This window comes from Giraffa tippelskirchi, chromosome 10 (genome assembly GCF_054371585.1).
Source record: "Giraffa tippelskirchi isolate mGirTip1 chromosome 10, T2T-mGirTip1v1.2.pri, whole genome shotgun sequence".
Lineage (NCBI taxonomy): Eukaryota > Metazoa > Chordata > Mammalia > Artiodactyla > Giraffidae > Giraffa > Giraffa tippelskirchi.
The window spans coordinates 135,572,351-135,585,946 of NC_137284.1; the positions used below are offsets into that span (position 1 = coordinate 135,572,351).

A 13,596-nucleotide genomic window follows, 5' to 3' on the forward strand; every position below is an offset into this window, starting at 1 on the left:
AGACACGACTGAGCACACACACATAGTAAAACATTGTATTAGTCAGCTCAGGCTGTCATAATAAGATACCACAGACTGGGTGACTAGAAAAACAGAAATTTATTTTCTTACAGTTTCAGAGGCTGAAAGTCCGAGGTTAAGGTGCCAGGGTTGGATTCCGGTGAGATTTTTCTTTCTGGCTTGCAAATAGCCAGCTTCTTGCTCTGTCTTCACATGGCCTTTCTTCTGTGCACCTACAGTGGGAGAGAGAGAGAGATCTATTTCTCTTCCTGTTCTTATAAGGACACCATTCTATTGGATGAGGGAACCACTCTTCTGACCTTATTTAACTTGAATTATCTCCATAAAGGCCCTATAGCCAAATACAGTTAGGGGATTTGGGCTTCAACATACGAATCTGGGGGAAACACAAGCTTGTCTGTAACAAACTTTAAAAAGAAGGAGAAGGAAGAAGGGAAGAGAGGAGGAGAGAGGGGAGGAAAAGTTGGTCAGGGCCAGATGGTGAGGGCCTCGTTGCTATGCTAAGGAGTTGAAAGTTTGTCTGAAGCAGAAGGGGAACCTCTGTAAAGTTAAGGAGGGAGTCTACGTGATTGAAATGTGCGTTTTAGAAAGAACAGCGAGTTAACAGTATGGAGGGTGGGTTGAAGTCTGAGGGAGGCTTGGAAGAATGGAGGCAGGAAGTTACTCCAGTGTTGAGTTTTCTCCCGTTTATCCAAAGGAGAGTTGAAAATGTTTGCTTTGAAACCTCTGGACCCTATAGGTGCAGATACAGGATGAGGGGGCAGCTTTGCCCCCCCCCAGAAGCAGGCTAGCCAAACGGTTAGAGCAGAGTAGGGTCAGAAAGTTCAGGGTTCAATCTTAACTCCATCCCTTATTACCTATTGACTTAGAGTTTGTTCGCTCAGCTTCTCTGAGCATTAATGTCCTCCTTTGTTGAAGGGGATTGATTACACTATTTCATAGCATTGTTCTAAGGATTAAATTATGCAATGTAGGGGAAAACATTTAACACACAGCCCGTTTAGTGTTTAGTGCTCAATATATTTTGGCTATTATTACTACTAGGGATATAGTTCCTAAATTTACTCTCAAAGGAATACAGGAAATAGAGTTTTTGTTTGTTTAAATGAATCTTGTCTATCTCAAGAGTCTCTCTCTGTATGTGAGTCTATGTGTGTATGTGAGTCTGTGTGTGACCACACAGCAGTCACCTTTAAGACTTTTGAAGTCACCATCCTGTATTGGTAGAGTGAACATGAGCCTCAAAGTCACAAGAACTCTTGTCAAATCCCTTCCCTGGTGGTCCAGTGGCTAAGACTCACTACTTCCAATGCAAGGGGCCCAGATTCAATCCCTAGTCTAGATCTGGAATCTAGATCCCACATGCTGCAGCTAAGAGTTCTTATGCCACAGCTAAAGACTGAAGATCCTGCATGGTGCAACCAAGATCCAAGAGAGTTAAAAAAAAGAGAAATCCCTTGTCTACCACTTCTCTAGCCCCGTGACGTGCAAGCGACATCTTACTTCAGTCTTGGGGCTTCACCGGTGGCTTAGATGGTAAAGCATCTGCCTGCAATGCGGGAGACCTGGGTTTGATCCCAGGGTCAGGAAGATTCCCTGGAGAAGGAAATGGCAACCCACTCCAGTACTTTTGCCTGGAAAATTCCATGGATGGAGGAGCCTGGTAGGCTACAGTCCATGGGGTCGCAAAGAGTCGGACATGACTGAGCGACTTCACTTTCTTTCTTTCAGTTCCTTATCAGTGAAATGAATATGAGAATACTTTTCAGTCACTCATTTACCCACAAATATTTACTTATATTTACTGCAGAGTTGGACTATAAAGAAAGCTGAGTGCTGAAGAATTGATGCTTTTGAACTGTGGTGTTGGAGAAGACTCTTGAGAGTTCCTTGGACTGCAAGGAGATCAAACCTGTCTATCCTAAAGGAGATCAGTCCTGAATACTCATTGGAAGGGCTGATGCTTAAGCTGAAACTCTAATACTTTGGCCACCTGATGTGAAGAACTGACTCATTGGAAAAGACCCCGATGCTGGGAAAGATTGAAGGTAGGAGAAGGGGATGACAGAGGATGAAATGGTTGGATGGCATCACCGACTCAGTGGACATGAGTTTGAGCAAGCTCTGGGAGTTGGTGATGGACAGGGAGGCCTGGCGTGCTGCAGTCCATGGGGTCACAAAGAGTCGGACACGACTGAGGACTAAACTGAACTGAATTGAACAGCACCAAGCATTGGGCTGGGAATTCTGCTGTAAGTATATCAGACACAGTCCGATGACATTTTTCAGGGGTAAGAGACAGTTATACTACAATCTCTTAAGTGCTCTAACAGGTCAAACGTAGGAGAAAAGACAAAACTAATCCTGCCCAGAGGAACGGCATTCCTGTCAATGCCTTCCAAGGGCTGCATTCTGGTTTTTAAGTGGGGAGTTGCAGGATGGGGAAATGAAAGCCAGGTGAAGCAAGTGGGGGTGGGAAGGAGCAAAGAGGAGTGGGAAGAGTGCTCCAGACAGACAGAAAAGTAGGCATAAAGGCCTGGAGCCAAGGAGTGCCATCTTGAAAAGTCAAAACCAAGTTCACCTGTCCTGGGTAGACTGTGGAAGGGTAGAGCTGAGAGAAGAGCTGTAGAGAAATCGTGGGAAGGGCTTAGGGAGTAGAAAGACATGATCAGATCTGCATTTAGAAATACAACTTCAGCTGTAGCAGAAAGAATGGGTGGGCTGTAAGTAAAGGCAGGCTGGTGTCAGAGAGCTCTAGTGAAAGCCTAGTGCAGTGATCCAGGGGAAAATGTGCCAGGCTGAAGCAATAGGAGATACATAATAATAATCATAGCAAATTTAACACATATATCCAGGAAGTGTTCTATATATTTAGCATACACTAACATGTACGATCCTCAAAACCAGAATAAACCTAAGAGGCCAGTCCTTTTAACATCTTTATTTTATAGAGGAGGAATCCATGGAATAGTCTGCTCAAGGTTATACAGTGTTGGGATTGAACCCAGGCAGTCTTGCTCTAGGCAGGGCTTCTTATGTGCTATACTGTGCTGCTGAAGACCTAACAGATTTCTGAGATTGACTAAGAATTAAGGAATGAAGTAGAGGGAGGAGTCACAGAGATCTCTAGATTTCTGGCTTGTGACTGGGTAGCTTTTCAAGTCATTGTTTGGGCTGAAACATATACTAGGGAAGAGCAGACTTGGGAGAAAAGATAACAAGTTGCTAGTGAGACAGGTTGAATTTGAATTCCTAATGCAACAGCCATGGGCAGATAATCAGAGTATCATTGTACATATGGGTCTGGAGCTCAAGAGAGTTATTATTACTAAAGTTTTTATTTTCTGGTTGCACAGTGTAGCGTGTGGATCTTAGTTCCCTGACTCGGGATAGAACATGCACCTGCTGTGTAGGAAGCTTGGAGTCTTTACCACTGGACCACCAAGGACGTCTCAAGAGACTTATCTGAACAGGAGTTATATATTTGGGAATCATTAGCATGCAACCATAGGAATGGATTAGATGTCTTAGGAAGAATGTTTTGAACTAGAAAAGAAGATACTTTGAGAAGAAAGCAGAGGAACACCAGTATTAATGGGTAGGTAAAAGGAGAGTCATTTATAATGGCAATTAGGAGGAACAGCTAAAGAGATGGGAGGAATATAGGGAACATGGGAAGGAAAGAGACATTTTGAGCAGTACAGTGTCAAATGGTATGGAGAGCTCAGCAAAGTGACCACCAAATGTGAAAAGTGTCCATTGAATATAGTCACAAGGAATTCGGTAGTGACCTTGGAGAGAACAGTTTCAGTAAACTGATAAGAACAGTAGTCAGAGTGCAGGAGCCGGAGGACTGAATGCAGGGTGAGGATGTGGAGGCAACAAACACAAAGAATTTCAGGGACTTCCCTGGTGGTTCAGTGTTAAGACTCCCTGATTTCATTGCAGGGGGCATTGGAACTAAGATCCCACATGATGAATAGTGTGGTCAAAAAAAGGAGCGGGGAGAATTTCACCAAGAAGATTTGCCTATGAAGGGAGGAGAGCTATCTAGAGAGGGAGGTAGATTAAAGGAAAAAATTAATATTTATTATGCTAGACATTTCAGAATATTTAAATATTAATGAGAAGAATCCAGGATAACCTGAGAGGCTGTGAAATCAGGAGAGGGAATTATCTGAGAACGCTTGAGAAAGTGGAGGGGGTGGATGCAGGACACAGATGGAGAGTTTAGCCTAAGCCGTAGGAAGTTTTTTCTTTGTAACAAGAAATGCAGAGAAGAATGAGAAGCAAAATTAGAGTTTGTGGTGGGAAACAGAGGGAGTTCTTGAGGGCTTTTATTATCTCTTTGAAGTAGGAGACCTTATCACTGTTAGAGAGTGTGGGAGACAGTGGAGTCGAAATTAAGAGGAAAACAGAGAAGGTTTAAAACAGACCCAGGGATTTTTAGGGCATGGAAAATACTGTGTATGATACTGTACTGATGGAGGGATGGATGGATGTCCAATATACATCTGTCCAAACTCACAGAATGTACAACACCAAGAGTGAGCCCTAATAATGTAAACTATGGACCTGGAGTGATTATGATGTGTCAATAGAGGTTCATCAACTGTAACAAATGTACTTCTCTTGTGGGGATGTTGATAATTAGGGAGGCTATGCACATGTGGGGGGGCAGGGGATACATGACAACTCTCTGTACTTTCCTCTCAATAGTGCTGTGAACCTAAAACTCCTCTATAAAAATTAAGTCTTAATTCAACAGCAACAGCAACAAATCAGACTCATGGAGGTGGAGACCAATGTGACTGAGGAAACAGAAAAAATTTCCAGCAATGCATGAGGACCTATGAATTCACTATGGTGATTACCTGCATGTTTGTTCTAGTTAAGTGGTAGGTTTGGAGAAGACAGAGAGATCTAGAATTGGAGTTTTGACAGCTGAGTTCAATAGAAGACAATGGGGATTAGAGATGAGGATACTGGTAAGAGAGGGGCAAAAACAATGGGGACCACCCAAGGGACCAGAAGAGAGCAGAAAAGAGCTGATGTAAGGAGGATAGAGGGGAATTCCTTGGCAGTCTCGTGGTTAGGACTCGGTGCTTTCACTGCCAGAGCCTGGGTTCAACCCCCTGATTGGGGAACTAAGATCCCACAAGCTGTGAGGTGAGGTAAAAAAAAAAAAGAGACATTTAGGGTCTTTGAATTCTACTTAAAGAACAGTGTGTGATAGGTAGTCTCTAAGATGAACCCCAGTGATCCTACCTCATGGTATTCATGCCCTGGAGTAGTCTTCTCCTTTTGAGAGTGAGCTGGACCTAGTGACTCATCTAACAAACAGAAGAAGGTGATGGGATGTTACTTCTGAGATGAGTTTCAAAAAGACTCTTCCTGTCCTCTATGCTCTCTCACTCATTGGCTCTGATGCAAACCAGTTACCATGGTCTGTGCCCTATGCAGAGACCCACATAGCAAGGAAATGAGGGCGTGAATCCTGCCAACAACTGCCTGAGTGATCTTAAAGTCAGATCCTCCCTTAGTCAGATAAGGGGCCTTCAGATAAGACCACAGCTTGTGTTGACACCTTGATTGCAGTCCCGTGAGGGAACCTGTGGCAAAGGCACCCAGCTAAACCCTGCTGAGATTCCTGACAAGAGCTATGAGATAAAACTAATACAGAGTATAAGAAGTAACTGAATGAGAAGGGAAAAAGGACAGCAATTACCATCAGAGATGGGAGTGTTTGAGGTTACAGTTTCAGCTATGTAGCTAAATGGATGCAGAGATCCAACTCAGTGAAGATAAGGTGAAGGAGTTTCGAGGCCAGGGTACTGGATAAGTCAGGTGCATAAATGTGGAAGTCACTCAGGATCATTGGGTGGAGAAGAGTGTGCACCAGGTGTCAATTTCAATGAATGACAAGGTGACACTGAGGCAAAGAGGACAGGAAACCTAGTGAGATGGAGAGTACTATAATTAGGTGGAATGAGCTGCCACAAAGTTGTTGTTTTTTTTTTTTTGAAGACGGTGGCAAATTAATGGTATGGAAGGAGCACTAGGCATCTAGGAAGATGCTGACCCCAAAACTGGACTCTGGGATAAGTGAAGTGTGGGAGAATCACCTCTTCTCAAGAGTATAGGGGAGAACTGTCCTCAATGTAGGAACAAGTTTCAAGATTAACCGGCATGAAAGTAAGGTTTTTGTCCCCTCATAGTGGGCACTCGATGAATATTAGCTGTCTCTCAATATTCGGGTAAACATGTATATGCCTTTTTTCTGCGCCTCCCTCTCCCCAATCTCTATGCCAAAGACTAGGGCTAGGTAAAGGGGTGGGTTCCGGTGGTTGGAGGCAGCGTGGCTCTTTCTTCACTCGGTCAACTGAGAGCGTGTTAGCAAGGCTTTCCGTAACTTCACTGGCGCACAAGACATATAACCCCGTAAACGAGATTTATTTCTTTCACCAAAAAACATTAATCGAGCGCCTAACATGTGCGAGACACCGGCGACACAAACAGGAGCGAGATATATTCCCGACCGCCAGGAGGGCGTTCGGTCACATTCGGTGTCAAGGCACACTTTTAGCTGAGGTAAAATGTCGGAAGTCGGTATGCACCAGAACTGAAATCCCTCCACAATTCGGCCTAGCTGTCTTGCGTTCCCAGCTCGCTCTAGCTGGGTGCGCCCTCCGGGCAAGCTAACGTCCACAAGGGCTACCCAGCCGCCAACGGGGCGGGGCGTAATGGGCGGGGCCAGGCCCAGGACGAAGCTGACCCCGCCCCCGGGGCTCCCAGGGCCCACTGCGCCCCGCGGCCAGATGCTGACGTGTCCTTTCCTTTCCACTACACCTCCCGACACTACCTACTACCACTGCCCCGGAAGTCCCGCCTCATACTTAGCCCATCACTGCAAATCAGCTCTTTCAGCGCTTCCTGAAGCTCTTGACCGGTTTTGAGACTAAGGGGCGGGGCTCCGCAAGCAGGGTGCCTATTGGCTTGGGGTCCGGCGGGTTCCTGGTTCTAATTGGCCGGAGGGCGGTGGCGCTCTGGCACGCTTGCGCGGCGAGTAGAACGTGTGGCGGCGGTGGAGATCGCGTCTCTTTTGCTCCCAGTCCTGCTGCTGCTCCAGTGAGCGCCCAGCGCGTCCCTCCAGTCTGTCGCCCACAGCTGGTCCCTCGCCCGCTCCTCTCCGCGGCAGCCTCTCACCAACACCGACACCCACATTGACACGTCCTAGCCGGCCACCGCCTTAATCGCTGGTTTTCCATCGCTACACATGGCCTCCTCCGCGCAGAGCGGCGGCTCCTCCGGGGGACCCGCGGTCCCCACCGTGCAACGGGGCATCGTCAAGATGGTGAGAGCGGGGCCCGGGACACCGATCCCACTGGCCGCCACCGTGCGGGAGTCTGGCGCTGGCTCCTTCCCCTACCGCCAGCTTGCACTGTCTCCCAGATCCTCTTTCCTCTGCCCCTTCCTCACTTTTCACCCAATCTCGGAATCCCCTCCCTAAACGCCGGTCGACACGGACTCCCCTTCGGTACTTTGCCTCCAGGACACCCTGGCATTAGGGGGTCACAGTGATTTCCGTGATCGCGGCACTCAAGTCTCCTGGCTTTTTACCGGGACAGATCGATTACTAATTAGTTAACGGGGATTTGTTGGTATCCGTCCTCCTATTCACCGTCCTTCTGTCCATTTTGGCATATGCTGAGTGGTTTGCAGTTTTTCATAGATCTTGACGTCCGCTCTTCCATGGAACTCTTGGAGTACTTGGCCTTCTTGAAGCTATTATGTTTCCACCGACGCTCAGTTACGCCAAGTTTTCTCACTCTCTTGCCCTCATTTCCCGTCTTTTCCCCTCCACCTCTTGTGTCAAGTCAGTAGTCCTGAGAGCTCTTCATATCTATGCTCCCCCCTCTCTTTGGCTCTCAGAGCCTTAGGCGGGTAGGAATCTTAGCGATCCTTGTTCCCTCACTACGGATGAGACAACTTTGAAGAGGACAAGTGACTTGCCTAAGGTCACATGGTGGTTTGGGTTGGAGCCAGGAAGGGAGCCTAAGTGTTCTGATTCCCAGCCCCCTGCTGTTACTGTAAATTCTGCCTGATTATATATCCCCTCACTCTTTACATCCTTGAATGGTGAATTTAAAACCTTGAAAGTTTCATTAAAAATTAACCCCCCATCATAATTTCGTAATATAAATTCTCTGTATCAATTGTCCCCTCTGTTGGCCTCCCCTCAACATTCCCCAGGATTGGAAACTGACATTTCTTCGTTGTTACCAGAATTTCTGGTTGTGATGGCCACAGGCTTATAGATTTCATTTCAGGCCGCAATTCTGACTTTTCCATCTGGAAGTATTCTTTATGACACTTTGTCCCAAAGTTCTGCAGCCTTTTATAGTTGTAGAAAGCCTGAAAAACATTGTTTTCTTGGCTCATTGTCTTTCGCAGGATTATAATGTTTCTCAGCTTGTGTGTGAATTAGATTTCAAGATTTTTTTTCCCCCTGATACTCACATACTCATTTCCTAGGCAGTATTCTGCCTCCAACTGAGATTCTTAGGCTTTTCGGTAGTGCTTTTCCTATTTATTTATACTTAAATGGAGAGTCAGAATTTATCAGAAACTGAATGAGGAGGGAATTTCCAGGGTCCGCATAGTTTCACCTCTCTGAAGTATTGAAATGACCTATGAAAGGATTATCCTGAAGTGGCTCCTCTTAAATTACCTTTTTCATTTGCACTGATCTTTCCCTTCACCATAGGAACAGAGCAGTGCTTGGCCGTCTGGTAGTGGGATTGGCAGCACCAAGTGAATCTTGTCCGAGTTTTTTTCCTTTGCTAAGGCTTGAATTTTTCTTAAAGGCCCCTCTTATTTGTAGAGTGGGAGCGGAAAGGGGCTGACCATATTTTTGCTTCTACAAATGCTAGAGGTTTCCAAGGCATCTGGATTCTATGGGGTGACCATACCTGTCCTCAGATTACTCCCATGAATACTGAGTATCAACAGTAACTTGTTTATTAAGGCTCATGACTTGTGCTGAGTTTTCTGTTTGTATTATCTCATTTGTAATACTGAACAAGTGGATAGGATCATTGGCTACATTTTACAGATGTGTAATCTGAGGTTTTGAAAGAATAGTTTATCCCAGGACAGGTACTTTTTAAATGGTAATGAGAAGCAGAGCTGGGACTTGAACCTAGACCCTGTTGGCCAAAGCATAGGCTTTTCAACAATCGTGGTTCAATGCCTCTGACTCCAGGCAATGATTTTAACAGAGGGCAGGGCCAGTGATGCATGGCCACAAAATTGCAGGAAAGTGAAGCTGACTGTAATTGAGCCTAGGAGAGATTAGATGTTACTCCTGTCTTGTCCGGGAGCTGCTGTTGCAGTAAGTGCCTTTATTTGGTGCTTATGGTCCTTACCATAAGCAAAGGAATGTGGTGTGGAAGACACATTAGGGTGGGAGCAGGCTTTGAAGAAGGTGTTAAGAGTTGCCTGTACTGCTGTTTTTCTGTTTTCAAGCTGCAAAGGGGTGGGTGGGTGAGTTCCAGGCAGAGATTAGAGGTGGGAAGCCGGGTGAACTGCGGAGCCACTGGCAGATTTGTGCCAGGCTTCAAAACCTGTCTGGAATGAAAAATTGACCCCTGGCAAATTGCTGTGTGTAAAGCTCTTCTACTTAGCGAAGTTGTATTTTCCTGGAGAGTAATTGTTTCCAGTGGTACCAGGAACTGCTTCGTAAGAACTCTGCGAGGGAAGATGGAGCTCTGTGACAGAGGGAGGTGAGGAGGAAATAGTTTGATGACTAGGAAAAAAGTAATTATCAGTGACTGCTTTTCTGCCTTTGGGTTGAGGGGCAGAAACCGACCAACCAGACTTGGGCCTTTCAGGCCAAGCCCTCTGGATTTGTCTGGACTCAGGCTGAGCTGAAGGTCCGAAGTGTTCTTGGGTTGAAGTTTGCTGCAGTGAAGGGGAATACTCATTCTTCCTCTTTTGGGTAAAGAACAGGTTATAAGGCAGTGGAAGCTGCATGTTTCTTCTGGTCTCTGCTTTGCCATCTTAGTCAACTGCGTTCCTTTTTCTAAGGTGGAAGCAGAAAGAACTTGGGAATCAAGTAGTAAAAAAATGTTTGCATTTGACCAATTTTTTTAAATGATGGTGGGGGCTGCGTCTGCTGTTGACAGTAGGAGCCAAGGGACAGAGTTGGTTCTGGAATATGTTGGAGGAAGTGGGCAGTGAGTTGACACAATCATTGTGGGGCTCTTCTGTTACTGAGAAGGCAGTGAGGATGATGGAAAAGCTGAAGGTGGATTTATATGTTTTTTTGAGTTGGGATAAGACTGGCAAGTGTGTGGGCAGGTGAAATAGAACCTGGGAAAGTAAATGTCTGTGTCACATCAGATCTTTTCTCGAAATCCTGGAGGATTGTAACTCTGGGTTTCTTGGGTAATTTGCTAGACTTTCTTTAGCTGTCTCAGAATATTGTCAGCCCATGTTAAATAGAGGTTGGGAGAAGTCTCCAGGGTAGTGAGTGTGAAATTCAGTCACCCCACTTAGCAGCTACGTAGAGATGGCAATTTTCTCTGGTTTTGCTGACCCCATTGATTTCTGTCTTGGGGGACAGAGCCCTTTTTGAAGTCTTTAACTGTCCTATCTTATGTGTGCATATCTTTTCAAGCAGGAGCATACAGCAGAGTGAATCCGCCGTAGTTCTTGAATCTTCAGTGCTCATCAGAAGCAGCCATGGCAGCAGCCTATCTCATCCTCCTTATGGTGTGGAAGGCCAGATCCCAATTCCCATTTCACCCCATCCCGTTTGAAAGGGGAAAGGAATCCCTCTGCTAATCTTTGGCTTTATGGTTAGAACCATGATCCTCACTGGATGACTTAAGTGCCGGGGCACCTAAAGAAAGAGATGGCCCTAATTGGACAGGAATTGTGCTGCCAGGCTGTTGGGAAGTGGGCTGTAGGCTTTCTGGTGAGGAGGTTAGTGGGAATTTCTCCAGTGTACAGCTTGTAGGAATTGCTGTCTGTGATTTAGATCATTCCAGCTAAGTGTTACTAGATTTCTGAGCTAAGAAGTATGTGTCTTCAGAGTGTAGTGAGGACAGAGTAGTAGTCTGCTGATCTGTTCCTTCCTATGTGCACTTAGCTCATGCCGACTGTGAAAGAAAAACACCTTTCCTAAGCTACTTAAAATACCCTATTCTACCACTCAAAGGGACAAGGTAGGTGAATAACAGTATTTTACTAGGGCCATTTGCAAAGATTCCCAGGTGGCTTAGTGGTAAAGAATCTGTCTGCCAATGCAGGAGACACAGGTTCGATCGCTGGGTTGGGAAGATCCCCTGGAGAAGGAAATGGCCACCCACCCTAGTATTCTTGCCTGGGAAATCCCATGGACAGAGGAGCCTGGTGGGCTACAGTCCATGGTATTGCAAAGAGTCGGACACAACTTAGTGACTGAGCACACATTTGCAAAGCAGTAGGTGGAATAGGATGGAAGACTTTTCCCTCTAGTCTTAAAATTGTCTACTTCCCAGCAGGTGAGTATGAGTGAGTAAGTGAGTGAAAGTTGCTCATCATGTCTGACTCTTTGTGACCCCATGGACTGTACAGTCCGTGGAATTCTCCAGGCCAGAATACTGGAGTGGGCAGCGTTTCACTTCTCCAGGGGATCTTCCCAACCCAAGGATCCAACCCAGGTCTCCTGCATCACAGGTGGATTCTTTACCAGCTGAGCCACAAGGAAAGCCTGCAAGTGAGCATGGTAGCTTTCAATCAAAATTGTAAGTAAAGGAGCACTAAGTTTTTGCTCTGTCTTAAAGACTTCCTGTCATTTTTCCAGTTTGAAAAAGAAGCATACCTTTGGCTCTAGTCATGCTAACAGTGGCTTGCTGCCATGTACTAACTAATGATAGAGATGATGAGCAATCGTATTTCCTTTCTCCAACAAGTTTTATTGATCATCTGTGTCAAGCGCTGCCTGTGTATTGGAGAAACAGTGGTAAAAAAAGTAAATCATATCCCTGCCCTTACAGTTTATGGAGGAGACAGACAAGTACATAAGAAATAAGCATGATATGAGGGTGATTTCCAGTAGGGGAATGGGACTGAGTAGTCAGGAGTAAGGAAGGGAAGGGGTGGCTCCTTTAAATTGGAAGGCTTCCTTCAGCTGAGATCAACCAGCCACAGAGGAAGAGTTCCCGGCAGAGGGAATAGCATGTACGAAGATTGTAGGTATCCATTGGTGGTTATCTTCAGAATATTTACAGTTGCTTTTCAATTTCTTGAAGTTCAGTGTTCCACATACATGGTATGGGTTTAACCTGAGCTGTTAATATACACGTTTTAGGGTAAGAAAAGGCAGAAAGGGCAGCAGAGGCGGTGGTGGTTCCGGTATCCTGGTGAGATAAGTTGTTGTTTCATCACTCAGTTGTGCCTGACTCTTGTGACCACATGGACTGTAGCCTGCCAGGGAAGCCCTGGTCAGATCAGCAGCAGACATTAAGTCTACAGGATAAATATAATTGATAGGAGACTGATTTAAAACAAAATGCTTGCTCTTGGTCATGTTTCTTACAGGGCCAAGACCAGGGTTCTTTGACTTCCTACCAGCCAATCATGTATTCCCGAGGTCACCACCTTTCAGTGGATAGGACCTAGATGAGATGATAAATGCCAAGAACAGGCTCGGCAAGAGTCACATAGCATCTAGAACCTGATGAAGTTTATGCTTCTGACATCATTTTATTACTGCTTGGAATGTAGTAGCTCTGGCCTCTGGCAACACTTTTAACCTAGCAAGCTTTAGGTAATAGTGATGTTGAAAAGCAGAGTAGCATGCTTCAGAGCTCAAAGTATTGGTCAGGAAGGAAGGGCTCATGCAGGGTTGGGGACTCCTGAGGCTGGGTTGTTCTCAGTGCTGGTGATAAGGAGGCAGATGATTTTGTGCATCTATGCCCAGTTTACTTGGAGAATAAAATTGGGGAAATACGTGAATATTTTAGTTTTCATCTGTTAAGTTCAAAAGAGAAAATTGGCCAGGTTTTTGAATGCAGGTAAGGAGTCTCTGGGCTTCCCAGGTGGCGCTCGTGGTAAAGAACCTGCCTGCCAGTGCAGGAGATGTAAGAGACTCAGGTTCGATCCCTGGGTCAGGAAGATCCCCTGGAGGAGGGCAAGGCAACCCACTCCAGTATTCTTGCCTAGAGAATTCCATGGACAGAGGAGCTTGGCAGGCTACAGTCCATAGGGTCGCACAGAGTCGCACGTGACTGAAGTGACTTAGCATGCATACATTTGAGGAGGAACTAAGGCCTGTTGTGAAACTCACTTATGAGCATGGGCTGTCAAGCCAGCTGACATGTATGATTCTAGCAGTGGGTACAGTAGATATCCTTTGGAATCTGATGTTTAGATTTTATTTCATTTCTTCAAGGAAGAGAATAGCTGAAGATTTTAGGAAATTCTTTTCCTTATCGGGGGCAAGGAAGGAAGTAAAGGGATTCAGCTCTTACTGGGCTTACGTAGCTTTTTCTCCTATTTCTTCTTTGGAGATAGATATCCACCCAG

General features: G+C 45.7%; 1 protein-coding gene across 2 annotated transcripts in view; it reads left to right on the top strand.

The window, feature by feature from the left end:
- The first annotated feature begins 7,085 nt into the window (after window positions 1-7,085).
- The window catches only part of SND1 (staphylococcal nuclease and tudor domain containing 1), a 425,720-nt gene continuing 419,209 nt past the window's right edge, over window positions 7,086-13,596 (top strand). For both annotated transcript variants that reach the window (XR_014066017.1, XM_081531207.1), the window contains exon 1: window positions 7,086-7,375. Coding sequence is in view for 1 of the 2 variants with exons in the window: in XM_081531207.1 (XP_081387333.1) it covers window positions 7,298-7,375 (78 nt within the window). In the remaining variant the exon portion in view is untranslated. The remainder of the gene's footprint in view (window positions 7,376-13,596) is intronic.